Consider the following 27,831-nt stretch of genomic DNA (forward strand, 5'->3'; position numbering starts at 1 on the left):
GGAGAGAGGCAGAGAATTGCCCAAATCTTCTTTGCCCTCAGGGAGGACAGGACAGCCCTGGGGAAGGGGAGCAGCAGTTCATGGCAGCCTTAGGAAAGTTCTTCTTTCTGCTGCAGACTCCAGGACAGGCCAGGGGCTGGAGCATCCTGGCTTCTCTGTGTTCCCTCCTTCACTTCCAGTTTTTCCAAGTGCTAACAGACACTGCCCAGGTAAGCGGGGAGCAGGCACTGGGGCTGGCCCTGGGGTACTGGTAGGAGTTCCAGTGCTGCAGCAGTCTGAGCTGCAGCGCCAATGTTCCCTTACAGCCTTTTCCGTCTTCCTTGGTGAATTGCGCAGCAGCTGCACCTGTATGAAGTGGGTCTGGCTGCTCCTGGGAGGGGACAGGCCCCCTTGGGTGCCCCTCACATTTGGGCTCAGTCCCTGGGCTGGTGCTACAGCTCTGGAGGGGCAGGGGGGGGCCTCCTGCGGGGACAGTGGGAGCAGCACAGGGCTCCCAACAGCTGAGAAAAACCAGCCTGTCCTAGAGGAGCTCAGCAACTGCTTTATTAACCGGCACCCAGGAATGAGTGTAACATGTTGGATTTGCCTTTCCAGTTGTTCTTCAGCTGCCGGTAAAGCTGGCCCAGCACCCCTGTGCCTGCTCCCGACAGCCCTGTGGCCTCTGTTTGCGTGAAGCTCCAGCAGCCAGGCTGGGGCTGGGTCATTCCCTCCCCAAGCAGCTCCTCCCTGCTCCGGCCCCTCTGGTTTGGAAGCTGCAGCGCTGGTGATGGGCAGACCCCCCCCAGGCTGCAGCGTTACTGCAGGGAGGCAGCAGCTGGGGAAAGCTCCCAGCACAGAAATAACCCCCCACCCCGCTGTGATCCTGCCGCTGCTCCTCTTTCAGCCTGTGCAGTGCTGGAGCCCCAGTGTCCCATGGATTATACAACAAGGATGCTCTTCAAATGGCTTTTATTAGTGGTTTTGACCATACTACATCCTCAAGGAAAAAACTTACTTCACAGTGCCAGGCTGAGATGGGTGTTCTCCGATAGCTGTGGTCAAAAGGGAAAAAAAAAGAAAAAAAAACACCACAAAAATCCAGCAGTGGCTTGTGCCAAGTGTCCACCCATGTGCCAGCCAGGCTGGCAGAGCTGTGCCCAGGAAGGTACTGTGCCCCTGCCTGCAGCGCACGGGACACGTGCTACAGTAACCGCCGCAAGCTCCAGAGCTGCGCAAAAATGAAAAAGGCCCAGGTAGCGCTGTCAGCACCAGACCTGCCTCTCCTCAGCCACACAGTGCGGGAAGGGCAGCACCCTTGGGTGCAGGACGTTCAGCTTGGGTCAGCGTCCAGCTCAGCTACCCGCCGGCCTGGAGAAGGCCACCAGGCACCCCCCCAAGCTCCCCAGGCAGCAGCAGGGACACCCCAAAGCACCCCAGGAACCAGCAGTCAGGGCAGTGCCACCACACAGGGAGCAGGGGGACAGCCAGCCCTGGCAGGGCTCCCCGGGCCCCAGCTGGATCGCAGCTCATCTCCACCGGTGGCATCTCTGGTCCCAGCAGAGTGGGCGTGCAGCCGTGCCAGAGCAGAGGTGGAAGCAGACCATGAGCAGGGAGGGCTCTGCGTCCGTCAGGCTGGGCTGGGCACCAGGCGCTGCCGGCAGTGGGGGGCTTTGGGCCTTTCTCCACTTCAGCCTCGTGTCCCCTGGGCCCGCCAACAGCGGCTGCCGCCTGCCGAGGGTGATCCATGGCGGTGACCACTCTCCAGCCTCGCTGCCCAGCCTCCTGGCCAGAGGAGCAGCTACTACAAGATGGGGTCAGCAGCTGGCTCCTGTGGCCAACAAACCACCTCCTGGGGCACCTTCAGACACTGACACAGGCGAGGGAAGCACGGGCAGAGAAGGCAGCCAAGCCTCAATAGTCCAGAGTCACCCATGGCCACAACAAAACAACTCCGGAGGGACCAGCCAGCCACAGCGGAGGGACACGGCAGCAGTTTCTTCACAAATACAGAGACCTTGCAGGTGCTGAACACTTGCTGCCCAGAAGGCAGCAGTGCCAGGAGCCCAGGGACAAAAAGGGGACAGCAAGCTTCACTCAGGGACTTCTCCAGCCACCCCAGATCCTACTCAGGTGGCTGCAGGCTCAACGAGGGGCCCAGCAGAGAGAGCACTCCAGCATGCAATGGTCGGGAACCAGCAGGCACGCTGTTCCCAGAGACGAGGGAAGGACAGGGGAAAGCTGCCACTGGTGGGCAAGGCAGGCACCGGGAGGGCAAGGGCTGGCCAGCAGCCGCCCGCCGCGCAGGTGGACAAGAGACGTGCCGCATCCGTCAGCACCGCAGCCGCCGAGGTGAGTGCCCGTGCAGATGGATGGCGGCAGCGCAGGTGCAGACGGCAGCGGAGCTGCAGCCGTACGTGCTCGGCAGCTGGAGAGGGCCCTGGGAAGGCTGGTGCGCCTGTGCTGCTGCGGCTGCCCCATGACGGGGCTGAAAGCCAGCTCAGGAGCGTCTGTGCGTAAAGACAGCTTCTAGCACTGCCACGGTCCTGCCCACCGCTGCTCAGGCGAAGGTAGGCAGAGAACGGTGGGGTCTGGCTAAAAACCCGCCTGGGGCCCCCAGGGTTCAGGGGGCTGAAGTCCTGCACTGAGCCCTGCATCAGCCTCCTCTCCCGGGACAGGACGGGCAGTCTCCAGGGGAGATTCACTTCTGTTTCACTACAGGCACCCCCAGTGCTGCCCCACGCTCCCTCCCAGGCAGGGGGCACTGCCTGCCTTGTCCCACACTCCCGGCACCCTGCTGAGAGCACAAGCCACCCATCAAACACGCAGCAAGGGCCGGACGCAGGCTACCGCTCCCCTGCCTGCCACACAGCTGGGTTCAGCACCCCTCTCTGCAGACACCAACGACACCAAACCAGCAGCAAATCAGTTCGCACCCCTCTCGCCCCGCTTGCACCGACTCTGCCACGCACCCTTCCTGTCCACTGAGGCACAGACCAGCCAGCAGCACAGAGCAACCCACCCCTGCAGCACACAAAACTTCCAGGAACATGGAGATCTCTGAAGAAAATCCTAGACGGCCGAGCCAAACATCCACACGAGGTGGGGCTCGGGCAGGCAAAACCCTTGTTTTACTACAGAGGCTGTGCACTAAACTGGTACAGCAAGAGCTGCACTGGTTTCCACTGGGAGCCCAGACAGCGGCAGTTCAGACACCCAAGTCCCTGCAGGAGATCTTCTTGTACCCCGCAGACCGTGAACGTCCACCCAAACCTCTTCTCATGGAAGGTCTCTCTGACACCAGGGAAGAGGGTTCCCATCAGACACCTCGTTTCCACGCAGAGCGAAGGTCCCTTTTTGGGAAGGGCTTTTCCCCTTCCGCTTTTTGTCCCCTCCTTGCTCCGAGACCTGCCTGAAGTGCAGCACAAGACGGGGATGCCCCACTCGGGGCTGGCTCTGTGTTCACTGCTCCCAGAGGTGAGGAGGGTTAGAGGCCCGTGAGATCAACGATGGCTTTAATAAAGATGGCGTCATCACGCACGTAGGAGTTCTTGGCTTCCATCACGGAGACGGGGCAGAACAGCGGGCAGCCGCTGGCAATGTTCATTTCTGTGATGGGTCGCTGGAATGAGGAGGATGTCACGTCGGGCCGGAAGGCATCGATGATGTGCTCCCGGTTGTTCTGATCCAGGAGCATTAGGGTTACCTGTGGAGAACCATGAAAATACACAAGAGCAGCTGAATAAAAAGCGCCTGGTGACCTGCTCACTCGAAGCCTGTGAAATGTGCAAGTACCAATGCAACCGTAGCCGCATCTACAAATCTGAGCAATGCTTGTAACTGGGGTCAGTGGAGAAGGTGACATTCTGCAGAAACCGTCCCACATCCTGCCCTGTCACTGGAAACTTCCGTGTGGCAGCACAGGGCTGTCAGACTGACTCTGCAAACCTACAGCTGGCTGGCATGGCATTCACTCCCAACACCAATACCCCAGGCAGGTATTTAATTAAATCGCAAGGTTGCTGTCCCCTTGTGAAAGCTGGCGGCCCCCCTCTCTGCATCAGAACTTCGCCCGCTCAGCCTCGAAGCGTTTCGCAAACCTGCAACGTCTGGGAACTGCAATCTGAGCTTCTGACGTCGAGTGAGCATCAGCTGCACCCCGAGTACCGAAGCCACGACAACCTCGCCCCAAATTCATGCAGAAGCTCCGCTCGCTTTCCAAACATGCTGCTGCTCTCCTGCCGCAGCCTCTGCCGTTTCGTGCCCCTGCCCTACGGCATGCTCGGTGCTTTCAGCACGACTGGGGAATCCCCAGGGTGGCCGAGGTATCAAAGTCCTTCCTTCTTCTGCTCGCTAAGTAGGCCAGACTGACGGCGTCTAGAAGCTGGGTGCAAGACTAGAGAGGCTCATCACTGGGCACAGCAGCTTTGTCCCAAACCTACCTTCTGGTTGAAGGGCCACCGCAGAAGCGCGTCGTTGGGTCCTTTCATCACCACAAAGAACAGGGACAGATGGGTCCCACGCCCGGTGCCGTCCCCATTCAGGTAAACGCGCAGACACATCTTGTAGCCATACTTGCTCGTGTAGAAAGCTATCGAAGAGTTGCAAAACAGACACAGTGAGTGTCAAACTCAGCAAAGCCTGGCACCAACAGGTTCCTTTGAACTCTGAGGACTCTAAAGTTTGGATCCTGGAAGAAACCAGGTCTGGGTCTTAAAATACATGTACCACAGAGGGGGTCCAGAAAGCCACCAGACACAAACAGCAGTCAGATGCCATCTTAGTCGGGCCTGGAGACAGCCCAAGGTCAGGCAGCCACAAGCCCCCGGCCCAGCCGAGAGGCAGAGCGCTGCGGCACAGGGCAGGGCACTGGCCGCCCCCCGGGCTCTCCCCACCCGCCACCGCAGGCACAAGCGCCCCAGGCAGAGCCCGAAGCCGGAGCTCTGCCCGGGAGCTGGGCGCTTCCCCCCAGCTGTGCTCTGCGCGACTGCTAAAGGAGCTGCAGTTCGTGGCAATAACGCTGACGAGCCGGAACAAAACCACCCCAAAAAAAAAACCTGACGGGGGGTAGACGATCCTCAGTACTCACTGCACCCTCTTTGCAAGCTGGCAGCTCTGATGGGGGCAGAGGCTCAAGCAAGCGAGCTTCGGTCTCCCGTTAGGATTCCAGCCGCTCTGCGTGGCGTGGCCATGGCTGGGTATGGGCTCGGGATCTCAGGCTCTCTCCTTATCTCAATTCTGGGAATGCCCATGCTGTGATACCAGACCCGTGCAGGGCCACAGAAATACGTCTTGGAAGGGGACCTGCTGCAAACCGGCCTCTCGCAGCGGCACAGAGCTACGTGCCTCAGGTCTGGCGAGGCTCAGCAACCACAGGGCAAGGGGCAGGAGATCAGAGATGGTATTTTACTGCGGGACTCGGTGCGCTTTTATGAACAGGCAGACTAGCACTAGCAGAGATACTATGCTCTGCCACAGGGCGAGGAGCAAGAGATCAGGGCCTCGTCACCCGCTTCCCTCCTGGCACTGCCCAACTCGGTTCCTCGAGCCCTTCCTCTCCACCTGCTTCACCCAAAGGCTTTCAGGGCAGCTAGTCCAAGCAGCACATCCTCACCGCCCATCTGGGGCTTTTCAGCACTCCCTGGGGATCCAAAACCAGGCAGGGAACTGGAGGAAGGATGGCCCCAGAGCAGTGGGAGTACCTAGGAAAAGGCACCAGGTAGCCAGAGTGCTAAACACCTTGTGCACCACACCACCAGCTCAGAGCAGCGAGCGAGGCATCCCACTTCCCGCCGGCCCGAGCAAAGCCGAAGGGCATCGGAAGCAAAGCAAGAGCCCAGCAAGCCGCCCGCCGGCACCTGACAGCCAGCAGCGGGTGGCTTTCCAGCAGGAGCTTCGCTTCGGACATGCCCCCGATGAACCCTTCTTGTGCGGTTTTGCCTTTTTGAACTCTATGATTTTGCCAGTCGTGGCAGCCGTCGTGTCCTCACAACGTTTTTGTGGCAGTCGTCGTGTCCTCACAACACGAGTGAGTGGTAAGTCTACTTCCTTCTCTTTGTTTTAACACTGATTTCATTTGGTATTTCCTCGCTTTTACGTTTAAATATAAAACAAACAATTCTACTCATTTCCAATTTTCATCCCATTCGCAACCTAGACCTCCCTCCTCCCAGCTGTCTCCTTCCCAGATTGAGCAGCACTAGTCTATTTGCTTCACTTCCTAAGAAACAAAAACCCACCTCTACAAGAAACATTTGTTTCTCAGCCTAATTTTCTCAGCTAAAGCAGCACCAGGAATGAGGATCTCTCATCTAAGCAACACAATCGACTACTGCAGGAAAAAAGGCCTTGTACTTTGCACTTGCAAGATGAAAAAAAAAAGTCCTGCCTTTTCCAGAAGCAGTCCCAGCATTAGGCAGAGGCAACCCTCACCTTCCAAGCCCTCCAGCCACATACAAGGTTTCCATTAGCAGATCGCAGACACCAACCAGCAACACAAAACACAGTCTGGTGGCCTGCACAGTAGCTTCTCCTTTGATGAAACAGTTTATAAAAGCCCCGAGCCCTGCCTTTGCTGCCCTGCCACTGCTGCCAGGTGCAGATGGAGACCGGCCAGCAGACAGCACGGAGGAGGAGGCACCAACAACCGTGAGCTGCAGTTCTGGAGGAACCGTGCGTTCAGAGCACGGCCGAACAAACATCTGGACAGACGAAGCCTCTTGCATTTGGAGAGGTTTCACCCCTTTCCCTCCCTTGGGCTGACTCTGATACTTATATCCCTCCACCAGCTGACTTGATTCTCCAACCTAGAAAAACAAATCCCACGCTCCTGCGAGGACCCAAGGTGGCATCAGCTCGTGGAGGGGCCCGAGGAGCCCCCGGGCTGGGCCACAGCGAGCCAGGATGCCCGAGGCCAGAGGACAGGAGCCAGCTCCGTCCAGCATCTCCCTCCAAACCACAGCCTCTGGAGACACTCAGGTCAAGCAGCTCTCAAGCACGGTGCAGGAGATGGGCAGGATGGAAGAAATAAGGTCCTCTCTCCAAGTCAAACAAAACAGACTTGAAGCAGATTTGTTCGCTTTGGGAAAAGGAAGGAAGTGCTGCCCTTCCCGAAGGGGACGAAGAGCAGGGGTTTTCCACGGCTGCTGCTGACTTTTAAAAGGAAATGCTAATCGCGTGCGCACAGGTTCAGTAGCAGTTTAGTTCCCCTCAAGAAGGGGAATCCTTTTTTCTTTCAGTTTTTCAAGAGAAAAAGGATGCTGAACAGCCTTCACCCAGAAAACAGATTTAAAAAGAGTTTTTAAAATGCAATTGTTTTTATCTTGTGGCCCAGCCACAGTCTGCTTTTTCACCGCCCCAGGAAGCAGGCATAAGGTATGTGCTCTAGGTTTGCATGCAGCTCTGGGCATTTTGAAAAAGCTCACCAGCACGCTCAGATCTAACCGATTCCTGCTCAGGCAAACACAAACTCGTCTCCTCAACCATTACGTTGTGAGGTGAGCTCCCCAGCAAGCAATGAAATTGTGCGAAGAGATGGTTTCATCTTACAGCTGCAAGCCTGGGAAGTGCTTTCATAAGCAAACAAGCCAGATCACAACCTACTGCTCGCTGTCCGAGATTTTCTTTTTTAAGAACAGGAGGAACAGTGCTGGGCTGGGGCAGTTCCGCGAGCAGAGCCCCTTCCTCTAACAGATATTCAAGCACTTCCCTAGGGCTTTATTTAGACATCGCCTCTTGCACCGTCATGCTTTAGGCACTGAAATATATTTCTGGGGCTCTAATATATATTTCCGCCTTTCCTTAAGCATTTTATTGCTAGTTTTATGGTCTCTGAGTATTTTAATTCTAACTAAAGGGTTATGCAGGGCTATGCCAGAGCTAAGAGGGTTGCATTTTCTATTATGAGAAATTAAAAAGGTCTTCTGCAATCAAAAAAGCACCTTTTTCAGCAGAGCAGTTTCATTTAGGCCAATGCTAAATAAAAAAAAAGTTCCAGGCTCCATGGGGAAAGGGGGACAGAACAGAAACACATCTGAATGGCCAGCATCTCCCCTGCTAAGGACACTGCTATAAATCCCACACCCAGCTGAGACGCAAAAGGCTTTTGCAGTTTTGCAAATTTGCGGGCAATAACCTGGAGAGAAGATCGCAGGAGCGCGGCCTGTTATCGCCTCCTGACGCTTCCTGGCAAATTCTGTTATCTTCCAGATGAAAACACCATCGTAGGTGGAAGCTTCCATGTTGCGCATCTTTTCCTCCATCTCAGCCATGGCCAGATCTTTGAGCCCAATGCTCCTTTCCAGCTGCCGGACCTGCTCAGTGGGATACACGGTGCAGCCTGGTTAGAAACACGTACTGCTGTGAGACCCAAGAAAGCCAGCAGACACCAGCATCCCCTTCGGGACGACTCTTTAGTGTGAGACGTTCTCCAGAACGGACAGGGGTCACGGGAGGGAGAAATTTAGCATCGTAAGCCAATTCACTGAAGTTTCCCTTTGAACCCAGTCATTATACACCGATACAACTCAGTGCTTGAGCTGGACACTTTCCCACAGCGAATGGAAAAATCCTCCCAATGAGCAGCTCCGTTACCTTAGCAGCACAAGTGAGGACGGGGGGGGGAAAACCTCAGCATTGTGAAAAAACTAGATTGAGAAAGAGAAGAGCCTGCACCCAGCCAACAAGGTCTCCACAGGGTTAATCACGGCTAGCTAACACAGGGTCACGCCAGTTTTGGCAGCTCCCTTGCTGAGAGCGCACAGGTACGCTGCAAACCGCTGAGCTCCCAGCTGCCAAGACGCCCTGGCAGCGCTCAGCAGGGACTGTGCTGGAGCACACTGGCGGGGGCAGCTTCTTCACACCTCCAGACCGTGCTTGGCACAACGCGGTAGCGCAGCATCAATGATTACACTCCTTTTGAAAGGTCTGGAAGGTGAGCAGCTCCATGGATTCAGAGATCCAGTGAAATGCTGGGTGCTCCATCTCTCGTTGGAAAACTTCACCTAGGAACAACATCTCGGTGTCTGCATAACTTGATTACTAACAGAGATCTGAACGCTTTATGCATGTCAGTTTAATTCCCATCTTTTCCAGGAAGTTTTTGAGGGTTGGGCACAGGCACAAACGATATTTTAGTTCTGCCTTAAGATTTGTAGAGGTTCAGGCGGTGAAGCTTTGCTAGCTAATAACATGGAAAGGAAACTGAAAAAAGTCTCTGCTCAGGGTGCTGGAAAGCCCAAGCCAATGGTTACACACCTTGTTACTCAGCGTTTCGATTTTCTCCTGGTCTAGTCGATGTTGCCGACTATAGGCTTCGGCTGTTAGAGACACTCTTTCCACCTCCCGATTGAGCACGCAGACAATGTTCTCAAAGGTCACTGTTTTCCTCTCAAGGGCCTCACATCTTCCCAAGAGCTCCAGGGACCTGGAGAGCTCCGACTCCGAGCATAGAGAGTTTGCTGCTAGTAGCGGGGAGTTGTTTTGTGATGAGGAAAGGGCAGGAAGGGGCTTTAGGTCTCCAGACCCAGCCTTGAGGCTGAGCACAAAACTCAGTAGCATGTAGAGATGCTCCGCCAAGCACTTGCTTTCGTGTTCTAGTAGCTTTTCATTTTCCACCTACATGAAGAGAAATACATCCCCCATTCAGCAAGCTCAATCTACGCTGTCACCATCCACAGAAAAAATTCCTCCTCTTGAGGTCACAACATTAGCTATAAATTATAAAGGGGAAAAACCAAAGCAGACAGTTAAAAAACCTCTTTGGGGGTGGCAGTGGTTTTTTTTTGTTTTAGAAATGCTGCAATCGCATACAATGATGGATGCTTAACGTTTCCCCAGCTGTACACACTGTTCTACTCTGTCTTCCTCCATTGCTTCCCCAAAAGGGCTCTGTCAGATGTGCTTAACAGCACCAAAGGACAAAGCCTCACATGATCACCCGAGGAGGGATTTGTATGAACACCACCAGTGGGAGCTGGGAAGAGTAGGTCACATGGAAAAATATGGCCTGGCCCAAGCGCTAGCAGGAGAGCAAGACACCAGACGCCCAGTTCTGTGCTTACAGCTGACAGCAGCACAACCACCAGAGTCTCAAAGCTCTTGCAGTGTTTCTCAAGAAGGAGGTTTCCTTCCACATTAAGTTCATTCTCTGGATACCCAAACTCTGGACAGCAGACGATGTTAAGCTCCATTTGCAAAGAGTTTGAAACAACACTTTGTTCAAATATCTGAACGCAAACATCTGTAACAGTTCAGGCAAGAGCAGTTTGCAGGTTAACTCTAAGACTGGAACTGAAAACAAGTCCCGAGATAAACATCAACAGTTGAGCCCTTACCACCTCAGCACATCCAACAACCTCAAATCTGCAAGGCACTTTAGATCTGCCGCAAGTCTTCACATGATCCCGAAACTAGAAAGGAAGGAAGGCAATGTTAGATCTTATGTGTCCCCAGTAGTTCCCTTTCCATCTCGTTGACGTCTAGGAAATTGAAGACGACCTCAACAACGCCCAAGCCATGGCTAATCACTAGCTGCCAAAGTGCGTGGTTAAACCTGGACGCTGCCTACCATTAGGTATGACTTTCACTGTAATATAAATATAGCACTGACACCTGGAAAGGAAGTTTTATTTCTCTTTCTCTTCGCGGCTAGAAGGTCTCACTTCTCACCTGCACGTGCAAGAAAGAAAAAGCAAACAGCACAGGTACGTGTTATGGATGCTGAGCAATAAGCCTCGCCGAGGAAGGGGAGACATGAGGAACAACCCTATGAAACAGACGGCCATTTAATTTTGTGCACTTCCTGTAACCGTGGTCGGGACGCGCCACAGCTTGGTATTTTTACTTCCAGCTAAATATTATAAATCTGAGAACAGAAAGCTTCCCGGTGGTCCTGCAATTACTGCAGGTCCACCTGTGCAAGGGAAGATGCTCTGCTGGGTCCAGCATCCCCTCGCTGGGGTGCCGAGGGATGCTGCACCTTGGCCACCTCTCGTCTGGCAGCTGCCATGAAGAACCGAGGCCAACGGTGGATATTTCTACAGAGAAGCGCCACTAACCCACCAGCCGCCAAGATGACTCGTTTGGGTGCCCACACAGTACATGATTAATGCTAACAAGCACTGGCACATTATCATCTTGTTTTTGATATACCTCTCATCATCAGATATCAGTGGTCTGTTCAGAACCACCACCATATTCCACATTTACCACCTGCTACAACAGATGTCGATTAAAACTGGTTTTAAACCACTTTTTTAAAAGCTTTTAGATCCATCTGGCTTGCTTAATGAGTCAGGTTACTCAGAGTTACAACGGCTGCAGCTAATCAACAAAAGTTTGGAGGGAGATAAAAGAGGGAGTTAATATTTAAACAAAGGATAGATCACCCATGGGAATCCTGCATGCCTAGTCTCTGCTGGGCTCCAGCTTCGGCCTGCAGACACGCAGATCCGTATCCCAGGACCCCAGCACGAAGTCCTTCATTACGCTGCCCGTTTAGAAGAACTCTTTGCTCATCTTTTTGATGCTTCTGTCCCCCCTGCCCTGCTACAAGGGCCTTTTGCAACAGTGCTACTAAAAATATTTGCCTGCAGCAAGCAGGACGGTTTCAGATGAACGTGCTTTTTGAAGATGTTTCCCAAAAATTTGATGTTCAGACTTTTGAGCCTTGGCCTAGGAGCCAGCAGCATGGAGACCCTATAGGCACGGATTCCATTACGTGGTTAATTAGAAATAAATTAGTTCAGCTGGAGATGGGTTCCCTTTCCACAGTTGCAGCAGTGGTTGATATAGTTGCTTTACATAGGACGTAAGTACCCTTTAAACCCACGAGCGTGCTTTTCCCACGGAGGCTCTGCACCCAAACATGGCAAACACACCGTTCAAAGGGAGGTGGCGTCGGCAGCACTACCACAAAACCATGAGTCACGTCCGCTCGCACCCGACCAGTATTTTGAGCCTTACGGAAAGGTCACATCTGTACTAATGGCTGCCACTTAATTGTTTTCCCCACTCCACTTTCTAATGGTCTCGGTTTTCCTTCCCGCTCCAAGAATGCCGGTGTCAGCCCATCAGGATGCTGAACACCACCGCGGCACACGGTTCACCGACAGTCGGATGGATACCTTCTCCCTTGGAATCTTCTTCCCACAGCCTTCGCAAGTCAGCGGAAATTCAGGGCAGACTTCGTCATGAGCCTGTAAAAGAATCAACAGGAGAATGTTTGGTCCTCTAAATAACAGCTCCAGTGAGGTTATATGATGAGTACAATTCAACAGGGGTAGTTTTATTCTTTATTACAGAAGAGCGCTGTATTCTACCAACCTATACTCAAATCTTGGTCTGCATGCTGACTCATTTGTGTCATCTCTAGGGTACCAGAATTCTGTGTGCTTATGCAGCCCCAGCCTCAATTTAAAAGCTGCTATCATTTAAAAAAAAAAGAATCAAATTACTGCTTTGATGGACAAGATAATCAACAGGAAGCTCCATTTATGGCTGTGCCAGGAAAATACACGTTCAGGCAGGTTAAGTGAAGTAAGCCACTATCTCAGCAAGATAATTTGAATAATTTTTCCACTGTAATGGTTATCAGTCAGCTGAAGTATGAACCCATAGCCTACTCATCACATGCTGGGCTGAGCTGTCTGATAGCATCTTCACATTCGAATCAGAAAACCATTTTTCAACCAGAAAGAAAAATATTTTAAAACTGTTTCATTCAATAGCCCCTGCACACAAGCACCCACCCCTGCAGCGGGAGCACACACAGTCTGTTTGGCGGCCAGCGGAGCTGAACAAACGATCAGGGCAATGCGATACTCTGTCCTCAGCAGATACTAGGGCCGGCAATACCGGCTAAATTGGGAATGCCAGAACGTGCCTCTGCTTTCTGGGTCATTTCAGTTGAAACAAGGTATTGTAAATGCCATGAATATGCAGTTCAAAATTCAGATTAAAAACTAAGAGCACTGAAGTATCCTGCCATGGTAGTAACAGGGGAAAAAAAAAAAAATAGAGAAGCATTTATAAAGTAGTCATCTGAAACCAGATGCTTTGAAAACTTGGTCACACTTATTCTTTATTAAAAGAAGTTACTATCTTGGTGGGGGAGGGGGGAGAACATGCACAAACTTAAATACTATTACCACATCAGAAACTGGAAAGTGAAACCCATTAGTGGCTCAGCGTTGGCTTCTTAGTTACTCTCTCCTTTTTATACTTTAAATGAGTAATCAGACTCAAAGCCTCACTGCGCTGTCCCTGGAAAAGTGACGGGCCAGCCTGCGTGTTCGGCTGGGCAGCGCTGCCTGCCCGGAGAGCGCTGCCTGCAGCGGCGGCGGAGGGGCAGTGCCTGCCTTCATCCCGCTCGCTCACCCTTTCTTCCACCCACCTCCTGCTCTCATGTTCTAGAAACACCAGATAGCATCTTCCCCACGACCCACAAAATGCTGGCATAAGAACAGACGGTCTGGCTGAAGGAAGGAAACTTCACTGTGGAGACAACTATTTAAAAAGGGAGTATTTAAAACTTATGTTCTCCCGTGCCAATGCGCTAGGCGTGAAACTACCACCCCCTCTGCACTCCCCACCTCCCAGCGTTTATCTTCCATCCCGACTCCACGCTACGCCGTGATATAACACCCAACACGCAGCCAGCCCTGCGAAGCGCGCCCAGCCTGCAGCACGAGAAGGGAAACCAGCCCCGCACAGCTAAGCTGAAAGTGCAACTGGTCCGTATGTAAATTTTTAAGGCACCCAGATGCATTAGCTTTAACCAGCACAGATCCAAACCTCTAGACAAACATTTTTGTATAAACAGTTTCAGGCTCCTCTGGAATCCCCTGTTCCTTCCACCTCTACGCGGGTGTCTCAAACAGAGACGGATGGTATCACCGCTGGAAGAAATCCACCCCACCCAGGAGCCAAAGAGCAGGGGTTGGCATTCAAGCCTGATCTGCCACACTCCACTCCCCCAGGAATGCGGCAATCCTCCTGTTTACGCCTTTCCCAAACCCGCAGCCGTGAGCCTCTGCAGCAGGGACGTGCACCTCTGACGCTCGGGCATTTGCTGTGAACGTTTTCGGCAGCTTTGGAAAGCCATCGCTGTGAACAGGGCGAGGTGAGCACAGAGTCACTCTCCCAAAGTGAACCTGTCGTGGAAATCAAGTCAGACGGGGGTTGGAGAGAGGGGACAGCAACAGCAGAATTAAAGCGGAACTGGAAGACAAGGGTCTGACTCAGGCCTTCAGGGCTACTCTCCGGTTACCTCAGTGTTGACTTCTCGCCCACCAGCTTTAAACCGGGGCACAGACCGGCCTTCAGCATCCAACAGCAGGGGTAGGAAAATCAAACCAGGCAAAGTTAGCAGCCTGCACAGCAACACCTCGCTCTTCCCACTCAATTAAAACCAAAACCGCTGATTGATCCGCACATCAATTTCGCTCCCTAAAAATAAACAGTGAGACAACCCAGCGGCAGCCTGTACATCGCACACCGCCATCAGAAGAGGCGATTCTCTGGGAGTCCACCTGAGAGACTAGAAAATCAGACACCACCTTCGGAAGGACTAGGGCAGCCCGCGAGCGCTCGCAGGTTACCACTGCGGCCGCCCAGTCCTCCAGCACTGACCCCTGCTCCTCTCCGGAGCAGCACCAACAGGCTGCAATGGAAGTATTGAGCCTTCCTCCCCGTGCCTTTAGGCCTGCTGGAGAACGGAGCTGCCTGTGCGCGCGGCGTAACTCCCCCACCTCGGTATCAGGAAGGTAGAAAAGCGATTTGCAGTATTCGCAGTTGAGGTTTCTCTCGGGACGCTCCTGCTCAGGGCTCCTTCCCATTCAGCGGGATCATCCCCCTACACCCTGAGCGCTCAACCAGCAGGAACGGGCAGTTCCCTTCACGGCAGCTCTGCGACAGCAAGGGCAGCACATTTCAATGCAGCCGCGCAGAAAAGCGCAGGCACGCATAGGGAAAAAGTGTGTTTTAATAACAGCAGCTGATCCCTGGAGGATCAATCCACAATGATTGTTTCCTAAGGAATGCCAGGATGAGCTGCTCTGCTGCACCTGCATAAGTAAGACAAAAGGGAAAACTGCAGTTTAATCCGACTGCCATTCCGCCTCTCGATGCTTTGCTAAATTTGACTTGAACTATGGAAGAGGCTACTGCTGAGAATTATTATCGTGGTGGCAGAGCAGGAGGTGCACCTGCTCCCCAGCTGCCCTGCTCGTAACCTGCCATATCAACGCAAGTCCGTTTTTATGGAGGTCTGGCGTTGGGAAGTCCATCAGCGTGACACAACGCTCCCCCTCCAGCTAAGAGGCAAGGCAGGCGGCTGAGAAAAGCAACCTTTGAAACAGCTGCTGCGAGACGCCTCTGCCAGAGCCCTGCAGGAAGGTTATTGCAAAGGGCAGGGCTGACAGAGAGGCGAGGCGCAGCAGAACAGCCTTGGTGCGAGCTCTTCTGCAAACGGTCTCCTGCAGGTTGATCTGCGAAAGTTAGTCCATTAGTCCCCTCCGAGCACGGCAACAGCAACCGTAAGCACCGACAAAGCTGAAGGGCTTGGCAGCAGGAAGGGAGCACCGAAAAGGAAGGAAAATTAACAGGATGGCAGAGGAAAGCCAGCTGAAGTGGCACAGGGTTCACCGGAGCGCTGTCAGGGCTTTGGCAGTCCCCAGCCCCAGCATTGCCGCATCCAGCACACGGCTCCTTTGGAATCTTAGCCTGGCTACAAGAAAAAGGGTGGGCCCACAGAATTGTAGAGAAAACACTGAAAATGGGTCTCCAATGTAAAAGAGAGACGTCTGCCTAGGTTTCGAGGGAACCCGAATCCCTCGTGCCAAGAAGCATGAGTTGCTTTGTGCATCTCTGCCAGGTCCCCAGGGGCTCCGGAGCCTCCAAGAGGGGAATGTGCCACAAAACACAGGTACTTTGGGATGTCCTGCTCCTCTGGAGTCAACATGCCCTTCTGTGCTGTGTCTCCTCCTCATCAGGGAGTCCTGAGGCTGGTTTTAAGCCAGGCCTGCTCAAAGCTTTCCCCACACAGGTGGGCTGGGCTACCACGCACCTGGTCCTTGCGCTACTGCATGGAGCCCAGCAACACAGGGCTGGAAAGCAGGAACCCAGTCTGTAATTCACAGTGCCAACCGGGAACGGGAGCTTTCCGAGACCGTCACATCAGCTGGTGCCAGACACAAACTGCTCCCTTTGCTGGGACACGCTGGTGACAGAGATCCGAGCAAGTCCACTTGGCAACACAAATAATTAAACCTCAAAGAAAGTGTCAAAAACAAAGATGAAGTTCCCATCAGTAACTGCTTGTGGCTTTAGAGGGCATGCGCATGGCAGCGATGGCACAAGAAACCAGCACCGCCTTTACTGTGCCGTCCAACGCCACGGCATCCATCAGAGTTGAGGACAAAAATTGGCAGAAGAGATGTCAGGGGCTCCCAGGGGCCTCGCTCACGCCTCTTTTCAGAACCAGCAGAACAACCTTTGCTTTCAGCTTTCTACGGTTTTGTTCATCAGCTTTTAGGGCTGATGCGACCGAGATTTCATTTGGGGTTTATTGGTAGAGGGATATCAAGGCAGCATTTCTTGCATTGAATAAGGACGTGGAAGCAGTAGCAGGTTTTGAAGAAGGTTGAAGGTACAAGAAACATTTGAAAGCAGCAGCAGGTTTTCTAATATTTCCTAAAACAGATTCTGCCTTCCCCTATTTGCTTTGAACTATGCGAGCTGTGGGACACTCCAGGATGCTTTCTCCAAATCCCTCCATCATCCCAGAGAAACAATTTTCTTCGGCAGACTCTCATCTGAAATGGAGCGGGGCCGGACCCCCAGAGCATTTTAAATAAGCCCGAGTCTGAACCTGACCTGGCCCCATGGCCAGCTGAAGCTCGTGCAGCACTGTCCCTCCCCTCGGATGCAGCTAGCTGCATTGCAAAACAGAAAGACTAAATGCGCTTGCCAAGGAAATTAAAAATTACAGCGTTGGACTACACCGAGTCTCCGTAAACAGCTGGTTGACACGTAAGGAAGGTGCAAAGCAATCAGGAAGGTCTAATCAGAGATAACTCCACAGGTCTTCTAGGCTACAATTAACACTCACAGTCACGCTGGTGTGAAAAATGCCCAAGATGTGCTGTTCACATCTCATGAGGTCACTGCTTGATGACAACCTGTCACCGGGGGGCGAATACCAATCATACCATGACACTAACGATGCCAGGCGCCGGCACATTCGTAGCATTGATCTGAATTCACCTCCAATAGTTATTTCTGACAGCCAACCGCTGTCGTTAGCCGCAGGAGACGCTGCAGTGCTGACAGCCGTGCTCCAAGCGCACTGAAAGCGCTGCCCATGCCAACCAGGTCCCAGGACAACACGCCTGGAGAGATCTCCCTCCTTTCCAGCAGCACTTTCACCAGCATGCAAAGCTTCACCTTAATCGCTCAGATCCAAAGGGACAGCCTCAGGATGAAGGGTCTCAGTGGTCTGCCTGACCTTCACATTAGAAAGGGTGGTGTTGATACCGGCCAAGCTCTGCGAGTGCAGGTGGTGGGCAGGGGCAAGGTGGACTTCTTTGCCTTGCAGCCAACACGGAGGTGCAGGCTGTGAACAGAAGGGCTGTTACAGCACGAGGCTGAGAACACCACTGGCACCCAGAAAAGGGGAGATGAGACAAATATTACAACTGGGACGGGTGTCTTTCACGTGCTGGAGAAGTCAAGCCTGTGGTGAGTGGCTTGATTTCAAACCCAGTTTCTCTAGGCTGTCCAAAGAGTTGGAAGTGCCCAAGGGTGTGTGTGTGATTGTGGCTTTGGCTCCTGCCAGACACCTGGAGCCCCAGGAACATCCCCCTGGGCGTGAAGTGCTGCCCCACGACTCCCGAAGTTCATGCTGAGAGGTTTAATCACGGCTTAGAAGGGACACACAGCACTCACCTCAGCTTCAAAGCTTGCGTCTTACAGCTTTTCGTTTTCCAAGGGGCAGATGCCAAAACCGTTAATTAGGTGGGCCACCACAAGAAGGCTAAGCTGTTTTGAGAAGCTAAGAGCAGACCCTCTACAGCTGGGGCTTTCCAACCCCCTCCCACGCACGCTCTCTGGCACTCCCCGTGGCTTACCTCCCACCACGGGCTTGGACGGGAAACTGCCTCGTGTCTGGGCAGCCAGCTACATAAACTCTACTTCGGGGACTGTAAGGGAGGCCGGGTTTTGTTTGGGGACCTCAGCTCCAGCTCTGGAAAGTAAAGGCGTGTCAGATCCCTTTTTCCAAAGCAGGAGGTCCTTTTGGTCACCTGCATGCGCAAATCAGGGATCCTCCCACAAGAAAGTGATCTGGTCCTGGGGCAAACTGCTGATCGGGCCGGAGCTGGCTGCAAACCGCACTTTGACACCATACCATAACTTGGAGCCAAAACCTTCAGAAAAAGACAAGAAATGCTGTACCTGATTTTAAAAGGAAGGCTGGTCGCCCTGCTACAGCACCATCAAGTGTGCTTGCCACAGCACTTAAAATGCTGTATCCCATGCAGACAACACCGCTATAAAACACTCAGAAGTAGACTTCGGAGGCAACAGGAGCCAGGTGAAGTAGCTTCAAAGACCAGCAGCTCTGTTCTAAGCAATGTGCAAAAACCTGAAGCTGAAGTTTTCAGCCTAAGCTGAAAATCACCACCAAAAACTATCGGGGCATTCCTGGGATGCAGCTGGAAAGGGAGGGCATGAAACGGTGAAGCACCACAAAGCAGGAGGACCCCCTGGCTCAGGGCCCCCAGCAGCATTTTTGAAGAGGGACAGTTTTCTCTACATGAGGTGCAGCAGGGCTTCTCCAGCATCTCCCAGTAGGAACCCTGGGCAAGAAGGGACTGCCCAGTTACCTTGTCTTCCTGGTCCCAGGAAGCCATGTAGCCCAGAAGGAGCTGCAGACATACTTTCCAACACCACAGGTTTTGGAGTAACATCACTTAAATTCTGAGTTTTGCATCTTGCGCAGCCTTCCACGCTTCAATTAAAGTGAACTCTTCAAAACCATGGTGACAACTGACTACAAGGAAAACACAACCCCTCTGGTTTGGATTAGGATAGGTTATCATCACAGATGACAGTGACCTATCCTCATTAGTTGAGCTGATCTGTTTTCCTAGCAATGTCCCCCCCACAACTTAGTTTAAATACTGCTGTCGGGATTAAGCTTACAATTTAGTTCTCCTTCCAAAACTTAGACAATTCCATTTCCTTATGTCTCAAATAATTCTGTATGTCCTAAGATGAAGGGGGCATAGTTAAAACCTCTGTCTGGGGTAAAAAATGGAAATGCCAAGACTGACCACGTGAACACCCTTCTGCAGCCCCCTCCTCCCATCCCAATCCTGGTCGGGGGCAAAGAAAGAGAGCTGGCGGTATGAAAAGCATAAATAAAAGGTATATGACAACTGAAGATATGCTGAGAAAACAGAAGAGAGACATAGTCAATTGGAGGTACTGCAAGGCAAGAAAAGAAATGCTCCAGTGCTGAGAAACCACAAACTCCCTCTACCTCGATATCACAGGACGTGTTTTCTTGGTCTTTCTTTTTGCTCTAATGGGCTAGTTTTAGTTTCTGCAACCCTCCTCAGAATTTCCACCTGAATCTAAAGGCTCCTGCCCACAGCCTGCTTTTCTGTATGTACGTTCAGGCAGACTCATCAGGAAACCTATACGTGAAGAGAGGTTACTGATTAAAAGGAAAAACCCTGCAGCCCCACCACAAACTGCTTTATCCAAATGCCACTAAATATTTACAGTATTTACAAAGTCTGAAAAATGCATTTATAAACCCAGACATGTGCTAAGCCCTTAAATATTTCACATGCTTCACACAGCTTTAAACCGAAGTGCAAGTCATATCGAAGCAGATTGCACTCTTTCAGTTTTGTATGTCCCTTTGAGACCTGAACTTTTGCCTGCCTGAACAAAAAGCAAAACTGAAATTAGTTTTATTAATTTTTTTTGAGGTTGAAGACCTAGAGCTTTTCAGCTGCAGAACATTTTTTTCCTTGTTCATGCCCTGATAAGATTAGCAAACCAGAAATGACAGTATCTCTTGATTTGTAAGTGGATAGCAGCCGAGTAAGTCTCTCTCAGTACGAACACACGATTTTTAAATTAGCAAACAATGAATTTGCTCTTAGGGACTTTCCATGTCCTGTCGGAAATAGCGCAGCAAGGGACTTTCCATAGTGGGAGCGCTGAGCTGCTGCAGGACGTTACACACTGCTGGCTACAGATACAACCGTACTGCACGAGGCAAACTCCACTCTGCGGCACTAAACTAACAAGCCCACCCGTAAGGCAGGGTTTAACATTAGTCCACAGTACCAAGAAAGACTCTGGGCTAACGCGGTCGTTTGACGCCTCCTTTCATCAGCCCTCCTCAGCCACACATACCATCTCCTAAGCTCCGACGGCACGAGGACAGCCAGGTCTGATTAAATGCCACAGCTCTTTGGCAGGCAGCTGGGAGGAGAGATAACGCAAGCCAGACCTTGCCTCCTCCCGCCCGTTCCCAGGAAAGAATCAGCTTTTCCCAAGAGGGCACAAAATAACCTTACCCCCGTTAGACTGAATGCCACCCGTGGCAGGCAGGAGAGGCAAGCTCAATCCCGAGACGAACCAACTAGCACTGCTCGAAATCCCCGCTCCCCTTCCGTCGCACAAGATTAACAAAACCCCTGACAGTCAAGATCAGTGCTGCAGATCCGCAGCCCGAGCACTCCGCAGCCGCACCTCCGTGAAACGTACTCTGTTTTAGCAAAGCACCTAACAGGATCTTTTGAAGATTAGGTGGAGAGTAAAAAAGAGGTGCCGCCTTATCAGTTCAGACACTCTTAAGCAGTTGTGCATAAGATCCCGGAGCATCACACACATGCAGCCTTGCAAGGAGACTTATCCCAGCACAGCTCGTTGCCTTTTGAAACTTCTAGTGCAAGTTCTGGCTGGACTCAAGCCTGCATTCAAACACTTCTAAGACCACACAGCGAGGACCTTTGGCAGCTGATGATTTTTGCTGAGCCCTGCAGGAACTCTTTAGGATTTTTTTTAAACCCAGGAGAAAAAGTTTAGGAGAGCTCATCAGTCACAGCACAATCAATAGCATTGGAAGCTGCTGACAAAGATAATTCGGTTCAGTCTAATGGAGATGAGCTCGCTTACTACAATCACCATTTTGAACGCTGCAGTGGGCATCGGACTTCTAGTCACTGGTCACCAGCTGAAATTTAAGCGTGGGTCAAACAATTTGCAGGCACCAAGAGCACAGCTTGAACCTGGAACCTCAGTAAAACGCACTGTACCCTGAAATGCAACTCCCAACTCTCTCTGCTGCATCAGTGTTAAGCTTTTAACTTGACATTTATTCAGTCATACATCCATACCACGAGCCACTTACAGATCTATGAATGACGGTTTCACAGCAGGAGAAACCCCTCATCTTTTGGACTGAACTTTTAGCGTAAAGAAGCGGAAGGTTCTAGACAGCAGGACAAGGAAGGAGAGGTGCAGAAGCATCTCTCTGATAACAGGCTCAGCAAGCTAGCCAGAAAACTCAGGCATGATCCACAGCTGTTGTTTCTCCCTGCCATCTTGCAGCGGCATTGCAAAGAGAATCCAAACGTTAGCCTAGACAGGCTGAGGTTAAACCTTTTCCTGATCAATCACTACCAAAGCTCCACAAACTCCAGGGCTCCAATCTTTACCTAGGGCAAGTGTTAGAGGGAAATAAAATTTATTCCTCTTATCTCAAGCCTCCCATGTGGTCGTTCTTCTATTCCAAGAGGGATGACAAAACTGTTCTTCAGGAGCACCAAAGCTTCACAGGTGAATAGACATTCGCTCCTAACTGCCAGTGCATTTTAACAACGCAAATCGCCACAGCAGAGTTGACTTGTTGGAAAGCACGGGGTCCACCGCCATCCTCAGCAAGAACACACTTCTCATGAGGCACGTTAGCTGTGTACATGCTAAGGACCAAATGCCCAGGGTCACACAAAAAGAAGGCCTGGATTAAAGAGCTCAGGGGCTCCTCGAGAAGAGCAGGGGTGGCAAAACCATCCTGCCCAGCAGGCTCGTGGCCCAGAACAGCTCGGAGCGACGGGTGGCCAGCCAGTGAATAACGCTCAGTCCCACTGCCCTGGTAGCTATGGGGGCAGCTGGCTGGAAACAGGATCGTGGCCAGGCCGCTTTCCCCAAGCTCATGGGTCCGAAGTAGGTTTTAGGTTCACATAACACCAAGAACTTCACAACAATTTCATGGCACAGCACAGTTTCTTGACAGTTCACTTTTCTTTTATAGCAGAAAGGAGTTAGAGCAGGTGGTTCCCACCACAGAAGGGACGTGCTTGGTGGCTGCGATCACAAGCAAATCTGAAATTGTTTCAGTTCAGCCTGTGCCCTCAGCAGGGCACGCAAACCTAGCTCAGTCAAGAAATCGCTCCAGCTTACAGTGAAGTTCGGGGAGCTGACAGCTCCCACCACCACTCCCACCACACTGCCAGTGTCAGCGGACAAGCGAAACCACCTGAGCCTTCCCCAAACACAGAGGAAAGAAAAAGGACGCAGACATCGAAAGCCTTGCTTTGATCTTTACCTCGTATTCTTTAATAGTCCCCTTCCAAGTGCAGCCACTGTTAATACAGACAGCAGGCAGACTTTCCACCTCCCGACGAGCTGCGTTGTCTGGGAAAGCCTAAAATGGAAAAAACAAGCAAACCACAAAAATTACTGAAGGGTTGCAGTTTTGGTCGGGTCTCTTAGTTCTTTATTAAGACTTTACTAAGCCTCCTCCCAGGCCAGTTGCCACATCACATCCTCAGAGGTGTGCTAATGGCAAACAAATCGTTATCACAGCGTTTAAGTAGGCCACCACTATATTAACGTGACCTGGATATTAGAAGCTGGGGAGTCCACCACATTTATGATAACTCACTGAATAAAACGTTTCCTAGGAATAAGGGATTCTCAGAACTTGTGTTTTAAACAAAAACTGCAAGTTGTATTAATGACATCAGTGAGCTTCTTTATTTTTTAAAACACATTTTTACTTACCGAGCTTGTTTCCAAAATAGAAATTCCTTCTTCATATATTCCTTCCTGAATACAGCTGGCACACTTTTGAGGTCCAGCACTAGCAGACAGAAAAATAATCATCAAACACAACAAAAAGAGACCGATTTATGATTTAACCACAAAATGATTTCTGGTAACTTTATAAAATTAAAGCATTTTCCTATTTTTAAAACAACACGTTGAGCCTTTGCTCATGTGTATCTCTGACGCCCATTTCTGATTCTAATTTCTTTTCTTCTCCTGATTAACTCTCTATTCAACTTCACTCACTTAAAGGCAACAGTGAGACAGAACATTACGAAACTTTTCTGGAAGCCAGAATGTGCTTAAGTTTCTCACATTTTGGCACGACAACCATACGATGACTTTTAGGAGCAAGTTCCTTCAGTAGCTGTGAGGAAGACTGAAGGAGATGGGTGATCCACCTGGATCGCCACCTGAACAGCAAAAACAATCCAGGAGATACTGGAAAAGGGAACTTTGAAGCAACCCCCTGAACAATAAAAGCAAGTCAGAGATTACACATTCCCTTAAAGAAGACCTGATGCTGAACCTCAACGATTAAAGACAGCTCCCTCGCCGAGAAGGCCCCGAAAATGAGACTTCTCTCTGCTTTTCAAGCATTTTTTCTTCAGACTGAAGGCACAAAAGTTACCTTATAATTTTCTTCAGACAATAGGAACAGTAGCGATGCCCGCACTGAGCTTGAAATGGCCTCCTCAATATATTCTTGCAATCGGAGCACAGGTATTTGACCTCCAGTTTAGTTCCCAGGATCTCCTTTGCAAATCCAGGCTGGTTTAGATCCAGAGAGCCAGGAGGAGTAGAGTTTGCTGCTGCCATGTGAACGAAAAATTCTGGCTGTATCTCCAGAGCCTGAAAAGAAAATAATTTTCGCTGTTTGATTATAACTGGATGGTGGTAATTTTTCACATAAACTGCATTACTCATAGCATATTACACTGGCACCCAAAACCCAACAACACAGGTAAACACACCGATGTAAACCACAAGTCTGCCTCCGCCTGGTTAAAAATATGGAGAGAAACTTTAAGTTAATTTTAGAATTAAATCCAGAACAAAGAGACAGAGTGGACAGACCTCACTAAAATCCCCATCCAAGTTTATTGAAATACAGCCTATGAAGAGAAATGAAGGCTTCTGGCCCAAAACAAGGTAAAAAACTGTCCTAAAGCTGATCAGGAATATAAATAAATCGCCTCAGTCCACCAGAAACCTGTAGGCACCGAGTGAGGTAACCACAGCCTACCACCGCTTGTTCTCACATCTGTCCGTTGTCAAAAAGGACCGTAATTCTGCCCAGAGCCAGTCGTTCCCGGGGAGATGCCGTGCACACAGCGGAGCCCAGGTTTACTGGCAATGCCCAGGCAGGCGTACAGGGCTCTCCAGAATGAAGATTTGAGAGGCACAAGCAGATCAGGAAGGAGGAAAAGAATAAAATGCATTTGTTTTGACCACTTACGATGATCTAAAGACGCACCTCCTGCCTTCATGCCCTGCAACTACATCCCACAGCCACCTAAGACGCGTAAGGCAGCACGTCCAGGTACCTCCTTCCAGTCGGCGCAGCCGAGGGAGCGGCGAGGCCCGCTCAGCTCCCCACACATTTTAAGTTTCGGTAACGTCCAACTTTGGCCCGTACCAGGGGTTGTTAAAGCCAATAAAGCGATCCCAGAACACGGACAGCGAGGACGGCGTTCACGGAGACCCCCTTCGGCAGCCAGGCCCTCCCGGGGAGCACCCGGGCTGCTGCAGGGGCCTCTGCCGCCCCGGCGGGCGCTGTGCCGGCAGGCTCCGGTGGCAACCGGGCCGAGCGCCGTTATTTCTGTGCAGCAGATACCTAACCGGGTCTTTAACGCAAATTCAATTTTCACTTCCATTGAGGCTGCCTGTTCCTCGCCAAGTCATTTCGGCGGTCCCGGGCACACGCCCCTCCCGGGGTGCCCGGGGACCACAAGGGACTGCCTGAGGCGGGCAGGGGGCCCGGCACCGCCTGCCCCAGCCGCCCGCTCAGGACAGGCCGCGGAGCCGGACCGGCTCTCTCAGGGCGACGGAAGCCCCCGCTAGCGGAGGCCCCACCGCCGCCGGCCCCGGCTACAGCCACCGCCCTCCCGGGGAGGAACGTCTCCCAGGCTGCGAAGCGGTGGCAGAGCCCCCCCGCACCACCGTGACCCGGGGGAGAGGCAGGGGCTGCCGCGCTCCGCGGGGAGCCGAGCCCGACGCCCCCCCGCTGGCGGGAGGCAGCTCCCCCCGCGGCGCGCTCCGGCCTGCCCGCCGCCAGGAGGGGCCGGGCCGGGCTCGAGGCGGAGCGAGGCCCGGGGCGCAGCCGCACAGGGCAGGGCCCGCCCCGTCGGCCCGGGCCCGCCGCCCCTCGCCTGTCCCCCCCCGGCCCGGTACCGCGCGGGGGGGGAGGGCAGCGCCGCACTCACCGGCCGCCTCCGTCCGCGCCCCGCACCGGAAGCGCCCCCAGGCCCCGCCCACCGGACACGTGTAGCACGCCCCGCCCCGCCGGGCCCGCTCGCGCCGGGCCACGCCCCCCTGCCCCGCCTCGTGACGAGCCGGCCTGGGGCGGGGCCAGCGGCCTCTAGCGTCAGCGCCACACCCCGCCCCCCACACTCCCACAGCGCCACACCCGCCCCCCCGACACACCACAGCGTCACCTACGCGTCACCCCAGACACCCCCACGGCGCCACGCGCCAGTTGTGCCCCCAGTCGCCCCCACTGTCACCCCCCACCGCGTCACCTCCCCTCAGCACCCCCGTCACCCCCACACACCGCACCACCCCACCCCCCGTCGCCCCCGACCTGCCACCTCTCCCCCAGCACCACCCCCGCCATATCCCTGCCTCCGGCCACCCCGCGGGGAACGGGCCCAGGCCCCCGGGACCCCTCCACCCGCCCCCCGCGCCTGCCCGTGGGGGACCCGCAGGGACAGCGGAGCTCGGCCTGGGGGCACCCCGACCCTCCACCCCGGGGTCCCACCCTGCGGGGACGGCCACCCTCCCGCCACCACCCCCCCTCACCGGGGGGCCAGAAGCCCCCGGCCCCTGGGGAAGGGCCCGCGGTGGTCCCCGGCCCCCAGGGGACTGTTTTAAGACGCCTTTGGCCGCTTTGGGTGCCGCCGGGCGCCCGCTTACCTGCGCGCAGAGCGCCATGGCCGTCCCGCGGCGGCCGCTCGGAGGGAGAGCGGACCCCGAGCACCGGGAAGGACGGGCGGCGGCAGGCGGGTTTCGGTTTGATCAAAAAGAAAAATGACGTGGGGGGAAGCGCAGCCGCTCGCCACGCGGCGGTGAGGTCAGCGCGAGGTGCTTTTCGCGGGGGAACTCGCCGGGCAAAAGGTCAGGGCAGGCTTTTCCGCTCGGGGTCCCCGGCCTGCGCGTCCCCCCGGCTCGGCTCAGCGCCGGGGGCTGCCGGTGCCGTCCCCGCGCTGGCAACAAGGCGGCGTGGGGGCTTCGGGGCTTTACCGCCTGCCGCGCCGGCGGGGCAGGGAAGGTCTCGTTCTCACCGCGGGGAATTCACCCGGCGCCGGGGAAATCCACCCCGGTCAGAACCGGGCGAGGCCAGTCCGGCCCTACCCCCGACCGAGCGGCCGAGGCGTCTCTCCCGGTAATGCCGGCTGCGAGGACAGCGCAGGACCGAACAGGAAGCAAGTCAGGGCAGCTCACCGCGGGCTGCGCTGGCTGCGGGCGAGCTCGGGGAGGCAGCGAGCCCCTGGCGCGGGGCTGTGTGCTGCTCAGCCGCCCGCCGAGGCGAGATGCTCCCCGCAGGGCCAGGGCGAGCGATTCCAGGGACTCCCACGGGGGCCGGGGCCGAGATGCATCCCCATGCACGTGCCAGCACCGGGAACGGCACGATGCAGCCCCCCGGGGACGGGCACCACTCCACTTGCTCTGCTGCAACATCCCTTTTTCCCGGCACAGCTGCACTTGTCTGGGAAAGGCAGCGTGAAAACCTCGGCATTGCTAAAGTTCTTGGCTGGCTGATGTAATTCAGCGAAGAAAAACCCATGCTCCGTTTCCCGAACGAGCCGTGACCCCGGCAGCAGTGCCGAGGGCAGGACGTGCTGTTCCCAAAGCGGCAGGAAACCGTCAGCAACGTCCTACCTGCAGCGCCAGCCGCGGGACGGACACCACCCGGGGCTGCTCCGAATAAACCTGCTGCTGGAACACCCCGGTTGCCACCGCAGGGCCGGAGGAGCGAGGCTGGCGACGCAGAGCAACGCACCTCATTAACGTTCCGCTTCCTCGCCCCAAAGCTGCTCTCTCCCAGGTCTCCCAGGCAGCCGGGGCCAAGCGCGTCGCAGTGACAGAAGCCACAGACCGACTGCGCGGAGGGGAAACCCCCGCGCTCTCAGGGCACCCGATTTCTCAGCAACGCCCGGATCACCCGCGCCCTGGAAGCCAGCCGCTGCCGGCAAAAACCCCGCCGAGGATTTTTAACTCCCGTCCTGCCTCCCGCGCCCTTATTTCAGAAACGACGGGAGCGAGAGGTTCGGGTTCTCCTGCCTTTACTGCAGAACTTGCCGGGTGCTTCAGGGCTGAGGGGTTTCACTGTCTCCCAGCTGAAAGAGCAGGGACGCTGCCGCCCTCCGGAGGCAGCGCCTTCCTCTCACCCACGGCCTTACGCAGGTTTCCTGCGAAACGGACACAAACCGGTGGCTTTTTCCGTCAAGCGGCCGAAGCGCTGTGCCCGGGGCCGGGGCTGCCCGGGGAGCGGGACTCCTC

The 27,831-nt window shown here is 53.8% G+C and overlaps 1 protein-coding gene across 8 annotated transcripts; it reads right to left on the minus strand.

Annotated features, from left to right (window-relative positions):
* Window positions 1–931: 931 nt before the first annotated feature.
* On the minus strand, window positions 932–26,714 carry TRAF2 (TNF receptor associated factor 2). 8 transcript variants are annotated; one of them, XM_075170172.1, is made up of 10 exons: window positions 26,245–26,714; window positions 23,741–23,961; window positions 23,065–23,143; window positions 22,607–22,705; window positions 12,102–12,173; window positions 10,311–10,385; window positions 9,232–9,591; window positions 8,111–8,288; window positions 4,419–4,567; window positions 932–3,682 (listed from the first exon to the last, which is right to left on the minus strand). In XM_075170172.1, the coding sequence occupies exons 1-10, from the start codon at window positions 26,260–26,262 to the stop codon at window positions 3,464–3,466; spliced, it is 1,470 nt and encodes a 489-aa protein (XP_075026273.1). In that variant the 5' UTR covers window positions 26,263–26,714; the 3' UTR covers window positions 932–3,463. The 8 variants fall into 8 exon arrangements, 6 of the variants coding, with proteins under 6 accessions (XP_075026273.1, XP_075026277.1, XP_075026271.1 ...); XM_075170176.1 differs by lacking the exon at window positions 26,245–26,714 and adding an exon at window positions 25,536–25,631; XM_075170170.1 differs by lacking the exon at window positions 26,245–26,714 and adding an exon at window positions 24,657–25,352.
* Between the last annotated feature and the right edge of the window lie 1,117 nt (window positions 26,715–27,831).

Source organism: Calonectris borealis, chromosome 21 (genome assembly GCF_964195595.1).
Source record: "Calonectris borealis chromosome 21, bCalBor7.hap1.2, whole genome shotgun sequence".
In the NCBI taxonomy this organism is placed as follows: Eukaryota; Metazoa; Chordata; class Aves; order Procellariiformes; family Procellariidae; genus Calonectris; species Calonectris borealis.

Bases quoted from the DNA above. Each gene is read 5' to 3' on its own strand.
- TRAF2 (XM_075170170.1), bottom strand. From the start codon at position 24,986: ATGGAAGTGAAAATTGAATTTGCGTTAAAGACCCGGTTAGGTATCTGC. The intron at 23,144-23,740 runs GTAACTTTTGTG...TCTGTCTGCTAG, and splicing joins TGTCTGAAGAAAATTATAAG to TGCTGGACCTCAAAAGTGTG. The intron at 22,706-23,064 runs GTAAGTAAAAAT...TTTCCATTTTAG, and splicing joins CTATTTTGGAAACAAGCTCG to GCTTTCCCAGACAACGCAGC.